The 18642-nt window shown below is 39.0% G+C and overlaps 1 protein-coding gene and 1 pseudogene across 1 annotated transcript; one reads left to right on the top strand and one right to left on the bottom strand.

The window, feature by feature from the left end:
- Nucleotides 1-157: 157 nt before the first annotated feature.
- On the bottom strand, nt 158-17327 carry LOC118035817 (uncharacterized; annotated as a pseudogene).
- On the top strand, nt 584-2100 carry LOC118035781 (uncharacterized). Its single transcript, XM_035041425.2, has 3 exons — nt 584-1087; nt 1208-1319; nt 1422-2100. Exons 1-3 carry the CDS (start codon nt 584-586, stop codon nt 2063-2065), a joined length of 1260 nt encoding a protein of 419 aa, XP_034897316.1. The 3' UTR covers nt 2066-2100.
- Nucleotides 17328-18642: the final 1315 nt, after the last annotated feature.

Genomic DNA, 18642 nt, shown 5'->3' with positions numbered 1-18642 from the left:
ACTGAAATAAATATTTAATTTTTTTATTCAAAAATAATATTTTAGTGATATTTTATTTCAAACATAACATGATTAATATCAAATTAATATTCAATTATAAATTTAGTCTAAGGGATGATTTTTAAATAATATCAAATTATCTCAAGCACATAATTAATCACAAAAGACTAAATCTCTCATTCATGATTTTATTGATAACAAATATTTTATTATATGTTATTTTATTTTTATCCTCTCCAAAAGGACAAGTTTTTTTGGGGGGACCATGCAAGCACAGCGACGACTTGTATCTCTCACAGGGGAAGGGTGGGATTGCACAAGGTCCGAAGGCTGCCAATAATGACAAAAAATGACACGGCCAAAACACTGGAATAGAAGAGTACCAAACCTTGTGTTTACAGGGTGATCTGGAACTCAAATGGGTACCACCAAGAGTTAAAGCCACATAGCCTGGAGATGAACGACAAGATGTCTCTGTCCCTCACTATCCAAGACCTAAATGTCCGTTCTCCCTACTATTTCTGCTCTTTATTGGCCCCAAACTAACAGATGTGCTCCAGAAACTTGAAGACACTCTTCTGCAATGGCTGTCACAGAAACAAAACCAGTTAAGCAACTTCGAGAACTCCTTCAAGAGCAGCAGGAACCTTTCATCCTAAATAATTACCTTCTAGAAAGAGGGTATTCAAGAAAGAGCTCGGATTCAGAAAGTAGCTCCAGGTTCGGCCATGTGAATTCCAGGAAGTCGCTAAAGCAATCTGTCGGTCGTGGACTCAACATAAGCAAAAGGGTCAATCCACAAGGTTCGAAGGTACTGAGAGCTGTATTAAAACAGGTCATTTCCATAAAGCAGATACTAAGAATCAATAGTTCTGATCATAGAGGTGGAAAACTTGAGGTAAATGAGAAGGGCACAAGTAACCAGCAAGTTGCAGAATCAGGTATCTTTTCAACTGCTAGCAGCACCACCACAGTGTTTAATTCTTCTAAGAGTGAAGTAGAAGCGCCATGTGCAACGCAAAAAGATAGCTCGTTCACAACAAACACTTGTTACCAGCCACTCGACCTCCATAATCCTACAGAAGAGGTACAAAAACTATAATTTCTCATTGACATCATAATTCTTAGACAGAAGTTACATTTTACATTTGTTTCTTTAAATGCCTAAGGAATACAGACTTGGTTCAGTTACTCACAAAGCTAACAGACTACCACAGATAGAAAGCTCCAGCAGCGAGGCATAGAAGATAGTAGAAGACTCAGCCCAGCATCAGTGCTGGAAGGAATACCTTCTCATGGACGGTCCCCATTTCAGAACGGTTAGGATCTTTATCTGCTATAAATTCAGCATAAGCTTATGATTTGCTACCAGCCTCTTTTAACTTTTTCTTAAAATTGAACTCTTTAACTTGTTCTAACAGATAATACAGAGGACTCCAGTACAGCAGAAGAGGAGAACCCTTCACAAACTGGAGTTAATTTACCAAAAAAGTTGACAGAAGACTGCATTTTATCAGCTTCTCTTCGGAAAGTACTTTTCTACTCGCCAAGTGAGAAACCAATTTGCGCAGAAGCCAGAGAAAGACAAGAACTCGTCCAGTCTTATTTTTCTCCACAATACTTGAAATCCAAAATGGTTCTGCAGCAAACAAAGCAACTTCTGTTCGACTATGTGAAGGAGATTGTTGAGACCAAAGGAAGGGAGATGAAGCAGCAATGTCATCACAAGCAGTTCTTGGGGTCAGAAGAGCTTGGATCAATCATTGGTGAAAAAACATGGCCATGGGATAAACAATCTGGTAATGAGTCAGACTTGACAAAATTGCTGAATTTAGATGCACTGAATTCAGAACAAGAATTGAGTTATTACAAGTCAGAGAGAAGGGATAATGGGTTAGATATTGGAGATACTGTTTTTGATTTACTGGATTCAGAACAAGACTGGAATGGGTTCGAGCTACAGAGGGAAATTGGGTCAGAGATTGGAGATACCATTTTGGAAGAGCTTGTTAATGACATAGTAAAAAACATGATTGATTTCTCATCATTGATTACCACATGTTAAGCTTAAGCTATTTTCAAAAGTTAATTATTTCCCAACTCTTCAACTTTTTGTCACCACTTTCCATCTCCCTGAATTCAGATATCAATCTCTGCTGCCATAGGTTGTTTGCTGATAAAACAAACAAAACAGAAAGATAGTTGGCATTCCATTAAATAATAACTTTTACATCCATTTTAATAAATATAATAAAATAAGGAAACTTTCAAGCAGAAATCACTATCCATAATTACAGAACTTCTAGCATTATCCATGTATCTTTCACTGTGCTAAACCACAAATACCCCACTCAAATAGCACATCAAGATCAATCAGAAGGTGGCCAAGCCATCATATGGCTGTATGAGGACCACACTTTCCATGTGCCACCCCTGGATTACTTCCAGTCATAGGAGATTAGGACCACACTAGTGGATGCCAATGTTTTAACCACCAAAAGTAATGGAAATAATTGAAAGCTAAGACATGTTATAGGAATCTCTAATTATACGGGAAAGTTGCTGTTGGTTCCACAGCTACATTTACTTCTGGCTCCATATCCTTTTTTCCAAGAGAAGGCTTTTGTATAATCCAGTCCTGAAGTTTCGATCATAGCCGAGTTGAATTAATCATTATTATCAAAACAAGAATAAGATTAGGAGTATCCATTTCCCTTGAAAAACTTTTAGCTTCCACTTCTGTTCTCCTAATTCCATTTTACTATTGAATTATTCCTGCTAAAGTAAAATTTATCCTTTCATTTCTTTGCCCAGCCTTTTCAAGCCAAAGTCATATACATGGTCCCTGATACAAAAATCAAAAGCACCCTATACTCTCATCTTATCAAACCAGCAGTTCTTATGGCCAGCCAAACTTTCAGAATCTATTAAGTTCATATTATCTCCAAAACAATACTACGCACAGTAATTTTTGCAATAAATCCATTGCACAAGGAAAACACTGAAAACTACATCCAGTACAACCGAGGACCAGCTATGAAATGCTCGTTTCTAGTTGGTGCATTTGAAGTGTCAATCTAAAAAGAAAGGGAGAAAGGAACTGCCGAATTTCCCCATCCTCACCGAGCTCCCCATCTTCAAGCTGCTCATAACCACCATTTCTATGGGAACCATCCTGGTTATCTCTCTTGTGGCTTTTCTGCCTGCTTTCATGGTTTTCACCATCTGATTTGGGGTTGTATGCATGCTGTCAAGAAATATCACCAAGAAAATTAAAACATTTCCCACAAGTTAAACTACAAATACACCAGCAGAATTCTACCTTTCTCAATTTTTTACAGTCACTGCTAGGTCTGCGTGATTTTTTAGACTCCTCCTTCCCATCCTTGTCAGAATTTGCATCACCAGTGGCACTTTGATGCCGTTCCAGTGTTTCAAAATTTTTGTCCTCTTTTTATCCTCCTTGTGGCCATAACCATCAGTTGCATCAACATTTTCACTGTCTGTTTCATCCTTTTTTGTTCGCTCCTTTCCCTTCTCTCTCTCTCTCTCTCTCTCTCTCTCTCTCTCTCTCTCTCTCTCTCTCCCCTTCTCCTTTCTCTCTCTATCAGATTATCTAAGGTAGAAGCTTCCACACTCAGATTCTTGTGCACTCTCATCTATACAGCATACTGGATTTCCATACCATAACAAGTGTGATATTTATTTCTTATGACAATGCAGTCAAATAGAAGATGATATTTATTTCCAATGACAGTGCATTCAAATAGATGATGGTTTTGAATTTCCCTTTCTGTTTTTTTTTCTCTCTCGGTGTAATTAAGTTCCTTCTACAGGCAACCCTTGACCTTCTCCTTTTATCAAATATGAATGATCAAGCAAAGGAATATATTAGAAGTATGAAAGTGCTTACGAGCCCCAACTAGAGTAAAACACTTCATATTAGTTTGACTAGTCAAGAAGAACTCCTAAAAAGAACCAAGAAACAGTCAGCAGTCATATGAAATGAAGAGACTCACACCTGCTTAGCTAGATATGCTAAAAAGATAGAGGTACCTTTTCCTCCTTATGCTTGTGTTCCTTCTCTTTGGCCCTTTCTTGTAAGTGTGTGACATATTCTTCAAAAATCTCCTTAATCAAACTCTCTTCCCCAATTGATCTATAAAAGAAAAATCAACAGGACAATATGCAGAGGGAATAAAAAAAGAAAACAGGTTCTTAGAGATGAAGGATAAGCCGGTCTTCTTCAAAGAGGGAGATGGAAGTAAGCAGTAATACCTGTACTCCTGGCTCTCCTCAAAAAGTTGTTTGCAATCCTCCCAGTTAGAAGATGCAATTACTTCCTGTAAGAAAGGATGATAATAGTAGGTTAGATTGGATAATTGAAGAAATATATTTATCTTTCATTCTTTACTCCTTTTCTTTTCTTTCTTTCTTTTTTCTTTTTTCTTTTTTTTTTTTCTTTTGAAGAAAGATCCAGAGATTGCAAAACAGAACAGAGAATGTAACATTAATAAAATATTTTTGATATACCTTAAAAGTATACAGTAGTTTAGTGAAATCATTAGTAAGACGTTGCTGTTTTTTAGCTTCTTTCCCCTCCTTTTCCTTTGCTCTTTCAACTATCTCCTCATATAAAAGCTTCAAAACATAATCAAAATCTTATGTAAGATCACTACGTGCATTGTCCTACTCAATCTTTATAGTAAGGCTTTATGAGAAAAAATATCTTGTTAATGAAACAGGGGTGCTCAAACCTGATATGGCTCTAAAAAGCACGAAAATTCCTGTTCTATGGGAAGTATTTGCTAGATTGTAATTTTTATTTGGGTTATGTAAGTGGCATACACCTAACATATGAATGACTGTAAGAAACCATAATCCATTAAGAAGGATGAATTTATAGAAGCCAATGTTTTGAATAACAGAATGGGAGATAAGAAGCAATGACAACTATACCTCCTCCCATCAGAAGCTGTTTGTTCTCGCCAATCATTCAAAGACTGTTGACTATTGCTAGAAACAGCAATTGCCTGAAATTCCATAAAAGAATGAGAATAGATGAACTGTTAAACATGGCCAACCAGATCCTGAGAAACAGTAACTATGACTGCGCAAAAGATCATTCCTGGAGCAGATAACACAAAACTCAGCATGGATCTGACCGCCAGCTGTTGACTATATAGATACATTTTCCAATGAAAAAAAAGAAAAGCAAAGAAATATCTCATTATAAGGAAAAGCCAGTAAAAACTCCTCGGGAAGAAAATGTTTTTACAAAAGTTTACTTGTTTAGATACAATTAAAATTAGCTCACTCTACTTTCCTAACTTTCCATGTTCAAAACCAGAGTACAAAGCATTTTGATCATACCTATGACACAAGTTCACTTCAAAACCATGCATATGTCAACATGTTGAAAAGATTAACTTCCAGGGAAACTCATAATATTTTGATCAAATTCAAAGTTATGTCATTCTTAAAAACTTTCAGTTATATACCATGTTTAACCACAAAATTTCGTCTTATCCAAATTTATTTGACCATGCAATTTATTAAAAACAAGGAGCTTAAATATGTATCAAGTTAATGGGAAAAGAGTCTTTGAGGAATCATCAACAACAGCACTTCATAAAGAGTTGTTAGAACATTAAACATAAATGGTGAACTGGATATGACAGAGAGGGCGAGGGGGGGGGGGGGAGCGCTTACTGAATCTGAGGAAGAAGATATAGAAATCTGGGCAACAGCTGGCTGTACCGGGGGAACAAGTGAAGCACCATTACTTCCGGAGGACAACCAAGACTGTCCCCCCACAGATACAACAGTTGCATGCATTTGTGACATTGTTGGGAACTGGGGCAATGCACTGGCACTATTTTGTGTCAGGCCAAAAGAGGATGGTGCAAACTAAAACAATGCAAAACTTCAGAAGTAAGTCCAAAAGGCATCCCATGAAACAAGTCAATAAACAAAGAGTAGATATCTGTTGGTGAGTTCTTACAGCATATGGCGCGGAAATAGGAATCCCTGAGGTGCCAACCCCATGCATATGATTACTTAATGGAGGGGCAGTTTGCTGTGTCTGTGATGATGTCAGAGGCCTGTTTGGTTGAACATAAGGCATTGACAAAGCCTGTGCTGAAGGTGCCCCAGGGCCAGGCTGATTTGTCCATGGTGGTAACCGCTGGATTGGTTGTAAAAATTGCAGAGGCTGACTTTGGGCAGCTGGCATCCCAACATGTGAAGAAGGCATGCCTTGTCCAACAGGCCGAAACTGTTGGGAAGCCACTGGAATGAACGGCTGTCCTTGCTGTGCTGGAACTATTGGTCGAAACTGCAGGGATTTTTCCATAATACATCATAACACTCTGATAACACTACCAACAGTCTGACTTGCAAAAAAATTGCACAGAAATGGGTGAACTAAAAGATCCAACTGGAGAAGGCTGCAGTCGTTAATCCACCAAGACATGCATATACAGATGGAGAAAGGGAAAAATCTTCAATGTCATGTTTTGCAAAGAACTTCAGAACTCAATATAAGGAAAGCAATCACTCTTCCACAAAATCCTCACTCACCAGCATCAGATCCTCACGTTTGAATTTGAATTATGGACAGCTTGTAATTAGTTATAGAATAGCTAATCTTCAGGCTTAATAAGCTCCTCAATTCTGTATATATACATGCAAAATGTAAATGAATATATGAGCGATTTTATCTCATCACAGCTCCTTTGAAAATCTTTATGGTATCAGAGCTTCTTCTCCAACGAGTTCTATTCTGATCCTTTTTCCTTCTTTTTTTTTTGATTCTGCAATGGCTTCCTCAGTCTCTTCTCCTGTTGCTATCAATGCCATCCAACAAATTACAACTAAACTCACCCCAACAAATTATCCCTCTTGGCATGCACAGTTTGAGTCCCTCCTTCTTGGTTATAACCTGTTTGGTTATATTGATGGCACACTTCCATGTCCTTCATCCACGAGTCCTGATGCAGCACCTACTGCTGCCTCCATTTTTTGGTTTCGCCAGGACAAACTCATTTTGAATGCTATACTCACTTCGGTGTCTGATTCTGTGATACCCTTCATAGCAGCTTCCAAAACATCCTCTCAAGCCTGGAACAAACTGACCAAGCTTTATGCCAGTCGTTCCAGAACACGAGTCATGCAACTCAAAGAGGATCTCACACTCATTCAGCGTGGCACACGCACTGTCACAAACTTTCTCTATTCTATTAAGTCTATTGCCGATGAGCTTGCACTCATTGATGCTCCTCTCTCTGCCGATGATATTACTCTTTATGCTCTCAATGGCTTAGGGCCTAAATATAGAGAAATGGTAGCTCCTATTCGTACACGAGAATCTGCCCTCTCATTTGAAGAACTTCATGATCTTCTAATTGGCCATGAGTCTTACCTCAAACGCCTGGAAATCACTTCTCCCTCCCTAGTTGTTACAGCACATACTACTCAGCGCAGGCATCACAATTTTTCACAAAAACAACCGTGGTCTTCTCATTCAGCCCCGCAAAGATATGATTCCAAGCCTCAATCTCGTTATTTCAGGCAACAAAGGTATACTCCCAAATGCCAGTATTGTGATCAATTTGGCCATGTTGCCAAACAATATCCTAAATTACATACTAGAAAACCTACAGCAAACTGTACAACTGCTTCTCAAAGTCCAGACCAGCGTTGGCTTATTGACTCTGCTGCATCACATAACATCACCTCTCAAGTATCTAATCTGCACTTGCACTCTGAATATGATGGCACAGATGAAGTGCTTATTGGAGACGGCTCAGGTTTGAAAATCACTCACTCAGGTTCTCTTTCTCTTCCATTTCCTAACCGAACATTCCACATTCAAGACACTCTTTGTGTTCCCACCATAAATCAAAATTTGATTTCAGTCCATCATTTTACTAAACACAACAATGTATTCCTTGAATTTCATCCTTCTTGTTTTTTTGTCAAGGATCCACAAACGAGAGAAACTCTTCTTCAAGGACCCTGTGAGAATGGTGTTTATCCTCTGCCTCATCCCCACGTCTCCACCCCCATTGCACTGGTTCATGAACGCACTTCCATTCCAGGTTGGCATCAGCGTCTAGGTCACCCCTCCTCAAAAGTTGTTGACCGAATGATCTCCTCCTTCTCTCTTCCTGTTTCCAGCACTTCTTCTAAGTCTCATTTTTGTGATTCCTGTGCTATCAATAAATTTCATCGTCTGCCTTTTCATAAACATGGTCTCACTAGCTCAGCTCCTTTTGATTTAATATATACAAATGTTTGGGGACCATCACCACATATAAGCATTCAAGGTCATAAATACTATGTGATCTTCATTGATCACTTCATAAAATATGTCTGGTTCTTTCCCCTTCGTAACAAATCTGATGTTAAAATCATTTTTCCTCAGTTTCATAAAATGATACATAATCGGTTCAATGTTAATATCAAGGGACTCTACTCTGACAATGGTGGAGAATTTGTTTCTCTACAACCATTTCTTACCCTCCATGGCATCAGTCATTACACCACAACCCCGCATACTCCTCAACAGAATGGAGTCTCAGAGCGTCGTCATCGACACATTGTAGAAACAGGCACTACGTTTCTCAGTCATGCACATCTGCCTTCTCATTTTTGGTCCTATGCCTTTGCAGCAGCCACCTACCTCATAAATCGATTACCCTCTCCTATCCTTCATCACAAATCTCCCTTTCAAACCTTGTTCGCGACCACTCCCAATTATCTTAAACTCAGAACGTTTGGTTGCTTGTGTTTTCCTTGGCTGAAACCATATCACCCACACAAACTTCAACCCAAGTCTGTTCCCTGTCTGTTCCTTGGCTACTCTAATACACAAAGTGCATATCTTTGCCTTCATTTGCCTACTCAACGATTATATATCTCACGGCATGTTACCTTTGATGAAAACACATTTCCCTTACAGAATACCATCAACCAATCCACCTCTACGCCAGTTGCTCCTCCAGTCTCTGCTCCTCTCCTGCAGCTTATTCATCCAACCAGCCAAGACCTCCCTGCCCCAGTCTCTACTGCCCTTCAAGAAAACATCCCTCCCCCTGCATCAAATTTAAACACCACCATCTCCACAGTTCAAGTACATCCTCCGGCTCCTGTTAATCCTCAAAGACGCCATAATATGACCACTCGGTCTATGAATAACATCTTTGTCCCAAAACAGTTTCATAACACCACAACACACCCATTACCTGACTCCCCTGAGCCCACGTGCGTTACTCAAGCACTTAAAAATCCACTTTGGCGCAATGCCATGTCAGAAGAAATTTCTGCATTACTTAATCATGCCACCTGGGATCTTGTTCCTCCTACAGCTAATCAGAATCTTATCGGATGCAAATTTGTTTTCAGAACAAAACGCAATCCTGATGGCACCATAAGCAGGTACAAAGCTCGCCTTGTTGCAAAAGGCTTCCACCAAAGGCCAGGCATTGATTATTCCCAGACGTTCAGTCCAGTTGTCAAACCAGCTACAATTCGCCTGATTCTCTCCCTTGCTGTCACTAATGGTTGGTCTCTTAGGCAGCTCGACATAAATAATGCCTTTCTTCATGGCAATCTTGAAGAGACAGTGTTTATGCATCAACCTCCCGGCTTTAGGGATGCTTCCAAACCTGATTATGTTTGCAGACTAAAGAAAAGTATTTATGGCCTGAAACAGGCACCTCGCCAGTGGTACAAAGCTCTTCGGGATGCTCTTCTGCAATTTGGCTTTGTTCACTCAGCTACGGACACATCTCTATTCATATATGTCTCTAACAGTGTTCTCTGCTATTGTCTTGTGTATGTTGATGACATTATTGTCACAGGAAACGTCTCCACATTTATGGATGCTATTATCGCCAAACTCAGTCAATCGTTCTCTGTAAAAGACATGGGACATCTTCATTTCTTTCTTGGCATTAAGGTCATTCCTACAGCCAAGGGGCTTTTCCTGTCGCAGCACAAATACATCAGTGATTTACTCTCAAAGACATCCATGGACATGGCAAAAGACGTTCACACTCCACTGTCCACCAGCACTCCATTAACCTTATCGGATGGCTCAGCTCCTACAGACAGCACAGAATATCGCAAAGTTATTGGGGGACTGCAATATCTTGGTCTAACTAGACCTGACATTGCATTTGCAGTAAATCGACTTTCCCAATTCATGCACAAACCAACAGCATGTCACTGGACGGCAGCCAAACGAATTCCCCGGTATCTCAAGCAAACAATGTTTCATGGAATTCTTATTCAACAGAGCAGTCCCTTCAATCTCCACACTTTTGTTGATGCAGACTGGGCTGCCAACACTGATACACGGATCTCCACCACTACTTTCATCACTTTTCTAGGCTCTAATCCTATTTCTTGGTCTGCACGCAAACAACGAGCTGTCTCACGGTCTTCTACAGAAGCTGAATTTCGTGCATTAGCAGCTGCAACTTCTAAAACAGTTTGGCTTCACTCCTTAATCAAGGAACTTGGTTTACATCTTCCAAACCCTCCTCAGGTTTTCTGTGATAACATTGGTGCAACTCATTTCAACCTCAATCCAGTGCAACACACTCGCATGAAACATATCGACATTGATCTTCTCTTCGTTTGTGATCTTGTCCAGAAAGGTCGCATTGTTGTCAACCATGTTCATACTTTAGATCAACTTGCAGACTTGCTCACAAAACCTCTTCCCCGTCAACGCTTTCAAACCTTAAGATCCAAGATTGGCGTTACTGATGGTACCTCCATCTTGCGGGGGCATATAAGGAAAGCAATCACTCTTCCACAAAATCTTCACTCACCAGCATCAGATCCTCACGTTTGAATTTGAATTATGGACAGCTTGTAATCAGTTATAGAATAGCTAATCTTCAGGCTTAATAAGCTCCTCAATTTTGTATATATACATGCAAAATGTAAATGAATATATGAGCGATTTTATCTCATCACAGCTCCTTTGAAAATCTTTACTCAAGGCCAAATGCAAAATTGAAAAGTTCTACGGAATTAATGCCATGCCTCGAAACTTCAGAAAAAATATATAAATTTTAACAATTTCCAATTATTTAAATAAAATTTAATGATGGTCCGCTACTTAAAAATGACTTCTAATGTTGATCAAAACCAAAGCCAGCTTACATTTTTCAAACAGTTGCTATTATTTATCTCTCTCATGATATATGTATTATTGCAATATGGTACAGGCAAGCACACAAAAATAAGCCATCTTGAGAGAGATGTCAGGTTATGATACAGAAAAACAGAAGTTGAACTAGATTTTTTTATAGTTACTTGTCCACCGCCAGGAAACTGGGGATTATTGGCCATTCTAGCGCATGCGCAAGCTATTTTGACAGCTGCAGAAATCAAAAGGATATAATTAATAACCACGCCTTGAAGACAAGAATCTGTGGCTGAAAGATACAGCAGCCACAAAAAAAGCGACAGCATGCATCATTTTATAATTGTATCAGCTATTCATCATATGCTGCAGGTTAACAAGAAGCCTTGAATTAAGCAAGGGAAGAACGAAGGGGGAAGGAAGTTAGAGACGGGAGAAGAAGGTTTACACGTTCAGGACGTGTTGAGAGAGAGAGAGAGACAGAGGATAGAATCTAAGAATTCTGTTATAATTTTTCCACACCTTCTGTTACAATGATTAGGGAATTTAAAGACAATATTGTAAATGCCAGCGTGGCATCACTAACGTGGCTGTGCCAGCTGGCCTACTGAAATATAAAATGAAGCTGCACAAAACGCAGCCGTTTGGTTCCATTTATTTAAATTCCAAAATCCTGTTTTAGTTTCCCCCTTGCTTGTTTGTGCCTTCTTTCTCTTCTGTTCGTGACAATGCCCCGTCCATGAAATCAACCTTGTCCTTAAGGTGGAATTGAGGGAATCGCCACCCAAACTCCTCAGCATCCTCCCAGGTTGCTTCTGTCAAAGGTAAGTTTTTCCATAGAATCAAAAACTGAGTTGATGCCGTATTTCCTTTTTTGACCATTCGTCTCTCAACAATTTTATGTGGTTGTAGCAGGGGTTTTGCTGAGACAATAGGGAAATCGGACTGCACAACATGGTTGCCTACATGCTTCTTTAATTGGGATACGTGAAAGACGGGGTGGATCACGGCAGTAGCAGGTAATTGTAGTTTATATGCCACTGTTCCAATTTTCTTGATGATTGTATAGGGGCCATAATACTTAGCTGATAATTTGTAAGAGGGTCGCTTGTGAACTGATTTCTGTCGATACGGTTGTAGTTTCAGATAGACTAAGTCACCCTCAGAAAACATCCTTTCGCTTCTTTTCTTGTTAGCTTGCTGTGTCATGCGGTTTTGTGCTTGCAATAAATTGCTCCTGATGAGCTTGAACATGTCTTCCCTTTGGGTTAAATACTGGTCCACAGCCTCCACTGGTGAATCCTTAGGCGTATAGGGAATGTGAACTGGAGGCCCCATTCTATATAAGATCTTGTAGGGTGTCTTCTTAGTAGAGGAGTGGTAGTTTGTATTGTACCACCATTCACAGAAGCTCAGCCAGCGTCCCCATTGTGCAGGGATGGTTCCTGTCATGCATCTTAGGTAGCCCTCGATGCATTTATTGACCACTTCTGTCTGTCCATCAGACTGTGGATGATAGGTTGTAGAGTATTGCAAATTGACCCCCTGTTGTTTGAATAACTCCTTCCAAAACTGGCTGAGAAAAATGTTGTCTCTGTCACTCATAATTGTTGCTGGCATCCCATGCAATTTATACACATTTTCCATAAATACCTTGGCTACTGTAATGGCAGAGTAGGGGTGGGTGAGGGCCATAAGATGGGCATACTTACTAAACCTGTCGACCACCACAAAAATAACTTCCTTCCCTTCTGATTTTGGCAGTCCATCAATAAAATCCATGCTAATATCTATAAAAGGAGCATGTGGTACTGGTAATGGTTGCAGTAGACCTGGAGGCTTGACATTTTCCCCCTTGTTCTGTTGACAAACTGGACATTCCCTGACGTATTGCCTCACCAGCCTTTGGAGCTTCTTCTAGTAGAACACCTGCCCCAATTTTTTTGAAGTAACCGTAGCTCCTGAATGCCCCCCTACTGCAGAGTCATGATAGAGTTTGATAAGTTGATGATGTAGGTTCGATGCTTGTCCCACTACCACCTTCCCCTTTTGAATAAGAGTGTTATTAACCCATTAGTAGTTGGAGTGTGAGCTAGCATCCTTGGTGAGGTCTGCTATAAGCTGTCTCAGGTTGTGATCAGTTTCCCAAGTCTTCTTAATGTCTTCCATGAGAGAGGTGGAAATGGAAGAAAGGGTTAATGCACCCAACTCATTGTGAGAAATTCTGGAGAGGGCGTCTGCAGCTAGATTGTCTTTACCCCTTCTATATTCAATCTCATAATCAAAACCCAATAGCTTAGTTAGCCATACCTGTTGGGCAACATGTGTAGTCTTCTGGTCTAGCAGGAATTTCAGGCTGGAGTGGTCTGTCCTGATGAGAAACCTTCTGCCCCATAGGTAGTGCTTCCATTTTGTAACAGCAAAAACAATGGCCAGCAACTCCCTCTCATAAGTGGACAAGGCTAGTTGTCTAGGACCTAAGGCTTTGCTTACAAATGCAATGGGGTGTCCTTCTTGCATCAGTACCCCCCCTATTCCCACTCCTGAAGCATCGGTTTCTACTACAAATGTTTTGTCAAAATTAGGCAGGGCTAGCACAGGGGGTTGGGACATTGCGGCTTGGAGCTGTTTGAAGGCCAAGGTGGCTATGTTTGTCCATTTAAAGGAGTCTTTTTGTAGTAATTGAGTAAGTGGTCTGCAAATAGTTCCATAACCTTGCACAAACTTTCTATAATACCCTGTTAAGCCTAGGAAACTTCTAAGTTGTTTGATGGTTGAAGGTATGGGCCATTGCAAGATAGCAGTAACCTTGTGTGGGTCTGTTGCTACTCCCTCTTTGGTGATTACATGTCCCAGGTATTCCATCTGTCTTGTCCCAAACACACACTTACTCTCCTTGGCTACTAATTGATGGGTACATAGCAATTCAAATACCAATCTAAGGTGTTGTAAGTGGTCAGCCATGGTTTTACTGTAAACTAATATATCATCAAAGAAAACCAAAATAAACTTCCTTAAATGATCTCGAAAAATATCATTCATTAAACTTTGGAAGGTGGCCGGTGCATTAGATAAGCCAAAGGGCATGACTAGGAACTCATAGTGGCCATTATGTGTTCTAAAGGCTGTTTTAAAAACATCTTCTGAGACCATGTGAATCTGGTGGTAACCTGCCCTTAGATCAATTTTCGAAAAGATGGCAGCCCCTTCTAGTTCTTCTAGCAGTTCATCTATTATAGGAATAGGGTACTTATCTTTGATAGTGATCTTGTTAAGGGCTCTAAAATCAACACAAAATCGCCAAGTCTGATCCTTATTTTTCACAAGCACCACTGGAGAGGCAAAGGGACTGTTGTTGGGCTGCACTATGCCTGCCTCCAGCATTTCAGCCGCTAGAGTCTCTAGAGTATCCTTTTGTAATCCTGAGTATCTGTAGGATCTCAAATTGACAGCCTGGCTCTCATCCTTCAGGGGTATTTTGTGATCATGTCTCCTAGCTGGGGGCAACCCTCGTGGATCACAAAAAATATGCTGGTAGGCTGCTAGTAGAGTCTGTAATGGTGAGTCCTCACTGTCTTCCCCAGCATGTGGTATTCCCTGAGCAGGGTTTACCAAATCAGCCTTTCCCACCACTCTCAAGCTGCAAAGCCTGACTTCAGATAATAAAGTTTCAGTGCTAAGCAGTCCATTTAGTTCCTCTAGGTGTATAGATTGAACAATTCTAGGATTCTCTCCTCTTAAAGTTACTTCTCTGTTCTGCCACCAAAAGGATACCCATCTTTCTTCATAGTTGGACAATACATTTCCTAGCAACTTCAACCATTGGATTCCCAGAATCATATCATAGTTTTGTAACTTCATAACATATATGTCTGCCTGGAACTGAACTCCTTGCATCTTCCACTGCAGGTTCTTACATATTGAAGTGCAAGACATGGTGCCACCATTAGCTGCCTCAACCACCATAGGCTTTATGGTTGTCGTGGGGCATTCGAGTTTGTCCCTCAGATCAGCATGGATGAAGTTGTGAGTACTACCCGAATCAATCAAGATTAAGATGGGACATTTGTCTATCTTCCCCCATACCTTGATGGTTTGACATCCTGTTGTGCCATGGATTGCTTGGAGAGATAGATGAGGGGTGAGAGTTTCTGTATTCCTTGCCTCCATTGTTTCCTCTTCTTCTGATGAATTATCTCCATCATCCTCTACTATACAGAGAGAATATAGCTTGCGGTTTCTGCACCTATGCCCAGGTACGAACTTATCATCACACCAAAAGCATAGGCCCTTGGCTCTCCTTTCATCCATTTCTTTGGTTCTGATAGGTCGGGCAGGTTTGTGGTTAGGGTACACATTATTATTGTTAAAGGGTGGGTTGGTAAGAGTAGGCAGCAAGGCTTGTAGGGAAGGTTTTGAAGGATTGAGGGGGTGGCTGGGGTTGGTCTTGTAAGTGTTGGCAGGATATATAAATTTTACAGGCTGTGAGTTAGAACTTGCCTGACTATGTTGTTTTGGGTAATGAGGGGTTATTTTTCGGTAGGTGAGGGTATTGTTGTGCAACCTAGCTAGGTTGTAAGCTTGTTTGAGTGATTTTGGCTCAAACATTTTTACTAGGTTCTTGATTTCTACCTCCAAGCCTCCTAGAAAGAACACCAAGGCCTGCTTCTCTGAGATTTATGCTCTATTCCATAGCATATCAAAGTCCCTGATATAACCTTCCAAGTCTCCTTCCTGCTTGTGCTCGGTGAGCTCTTCTAAGGGGTCCTTTTGACCTCCAAATCGACAGCACAATGCATCCACATATTCTGCCCAGGTAACCTCATGTCCTTCTAGGTTTCTGGTATAATTCTGATGCCAGTAAAGTGCCAAGCCATCCAAATAATATGAAGCTAGTTTTAGTTTGTCAGTCTCAGGAATTTCTTCTAAGTCGAAATACTGATTGCATTTGTACAACCATTTATGCACTTCTTCTCCTTCAAAAGAAGGGAAATCTCGCCAGGGTCTGCGTGACCTGTAGGTAGGTGGTCCTTCTCCTGTCCAATCTTGGTTGCTGGTCGGAGCAGGGTGTTGGGGCATTCGAACATGCTGGGAGGAACTTGCTTCTCCTGCCAAGGTTTGCAGGGTTTGTTTAATAGAGATTTGTTGATTGGCCATTTCTTTCATCATGGCTTTCAGCTGGGCTAGGTCATCTGACTGAGTGTGTAACTTGACTTCTATTCCATTGACTCTTTGATTAGCAGCTTCCAAAGAATCATCCATTCTTCTTACATCTTGGGATCTAGTTTCTGGTGCCATTTGTTGAGTCCAAAGATGAGGGCTCTGATACCAATTTGCTGCAGGTTAACAAGAAGCCTTGAATTAAGCAAGGGAAGAACGAAGGGGGAAGGAAGTTAGAGAAGGGAGAAGAAGGTTTACATGTTCAGGACATGTTAAGAGAGAGAGAGAGATAGAGGATAGAATCTAAGAATTCTGTTATAATTTTTCAACACCTTCTGTTACAATGATTAGGGAATTTAAAGACAATATTGTAAATGCCAGCGTGGCATCACTAACGTGGCTGTGCCAGCTGGCCTACTGAAATATAAAATGAAGCTGCACAAAACGCAGCCGTTTGGTTCCATTTATTTAAATTCCAAAATCCTGTTTCAGTTTCCCCCTTGCTTGTTTGTGCCTTCTTTCTCTTCTGTTCGTGACATCATATCAAACAGACAGCCAGTGACAAGAACACCAATTAATTGTCTTCACCATACAAAATCAAAACCTAGATAATCAACCGAAATTCCTAGCCAAGAAATTGAGAGACATGGAAAAAGTATCGTTACATGACATAATGTTAATCAAGAACCGTTTGCAAATGCCAAGAATAAAAAAAGATATACGTGTAGCCAACAAGAGGTAATATGCACATTATTTCGAGTTTTCAATTTTCGCTATCAGTTACTCAAGTAACCACACAGAGCAGGCAAAAGCAACAACGAAATTGCAAGAAGTGGATAACAAAGAAGACTAGGAAACATTACTTGCAGTTGGAAGAGAAGGAATTCAGTGAAGAATTCACGGGAGAAATAAGAAAGTCCAGATCTCTCTACGCGCGAGACTAGGAGAGTAGAGGATTTTGACTCGGTTGAAATCAAGTTGGCAGGTAATTTTGTGCTTATAAGTATTTGTTTTGTTTCCCTGATATATCCCTACGTTTGGCTGAATTCACGATCATCAACCACCACGGGACTTCCAAGCGGGTGCGGGTTTGGTCCAACTCTCACAAGGATACGTAGCGGGTTTAGATGTGCCTCTTTTTTTTTATTTTGGTAATACTTTTTAAAAGTATTTTTTAATAAAAAAAATATTTTTTATTTTTTTATTTTTAATATTATTGTATTAAAACTATATAAAAATAATAAAAATATAAATTTAAAAATTTAAAAATTTTTCAAGCAAAATATATTTTTAACACTAAAAAATATATTTTCAATTAAAATACTAAACAATTTTCATGTTTATTTTATTTTGGGTCATGGCCTTTTTTCCCACTTCGTACACTTGTTCTCCAGGTGCAATGAAAGGTTCGGCTCTTCCTGTCAAAGTAAATTATTGCAAAACAAGCTTTTTTTTTAATTATTAATATGGGTATCTGATCAGTTTGTGCATACCTTAACTAATTCTATAAACCCTGAAATTAATAACTATATACGGTGGCCTTGAGATTTATGAAACTCAAACTGGTAACCCTTAAAAAGTAAATCTAAAGCCTGACCAATTTAGTTGCACCTTTTGAGGAACAATCTTTGATTGCCCTTGTTTTGGCTTACAAGATTGTGTTGTATAAGAGTTTGTTTGTATTTGTATTTTAAAAATATTTTTGAAAAAAAATATTTTTTTATTTGCTTTAAATTGATATTTTTTATATTATTTTAATGTTCTGATATTAAAAAATAATTTTTAAAAAAAAATATTATTTTAATATATTTTCAAATAAAAAACACTTTTAGAAAGTTGGAAAATTAAAAACATTTTTAAGTCAAAAGAAAATCTAATTTGGTTTCCAATATAATATTATTTTTTATCTTGGATAGAAAACACTTTTGAAAAATTATAACAAAATTAGAAATGTCCAGTTATTTATAGATTATATCAAACCTGATTATCAATCTTTCTATCACTATATATTTTATTTTGAATTATTTTTTTTAATTTCATCACGTATAATTTGATTTTATTTTATTTTTATATCAACTTTGGTCATCATTCCCTTAATTGTTTTTTGTTCTCATATCATTTTCTAAATTGAAATATTTTAATTATCAAATTTGGTTCATATTATTCTAATCACTATTTATGTTATTTTAAATAATTTATGAAACTGTATCTTTTAAAATTTCATAATTTTTCAATTTTTTTATTCGTAAAATTTGATCTTTATTATTTTAATTGTTATTTATTTTACTTAAAATAATTTATGAAATTATATATTTTTT

Source organism: Populus alba, chromosome 2, assembly GCF_005239225.2.
Source record: "Populus alba chromosome 2, ASM523922v2, whole genome shotgun sequence".
NCBI classification, from domain to species: domain Eukaryota; kingdom Viridiplantae; phylum Streptophyta; class Magnoliopsida; order Malpighiales; family Salicaceae; genus Populus; species Populus alba.
Note: the sequence above shows the minus strand (reverse complement) of the source record. Positions and strands in the feature narration are given on the sequence as shown.

Coding starts and splice junctions, on each gene's coding strand:
- LOC118035781 (XM_035041425.2), top strand. CDS start 584: ATGGCTGTCACAGAAACAAAACCAGTTAAGCAACTTCGAGAACTCCTT. Junction 1,088..1,207: donor TCCATAATCCTACAGAAGAG/GTACAAAAACTA, acceptor CAAAGCTAACAG/ACTACCACAGATAGAAAGCT. Junction 1,320..1,421: donor ACGGTCCCCATTTCAGAACG/GTTAGGATCTTT, acceptor TTGTTCTAACAG/ATAATACAGAGGACTCCAGT.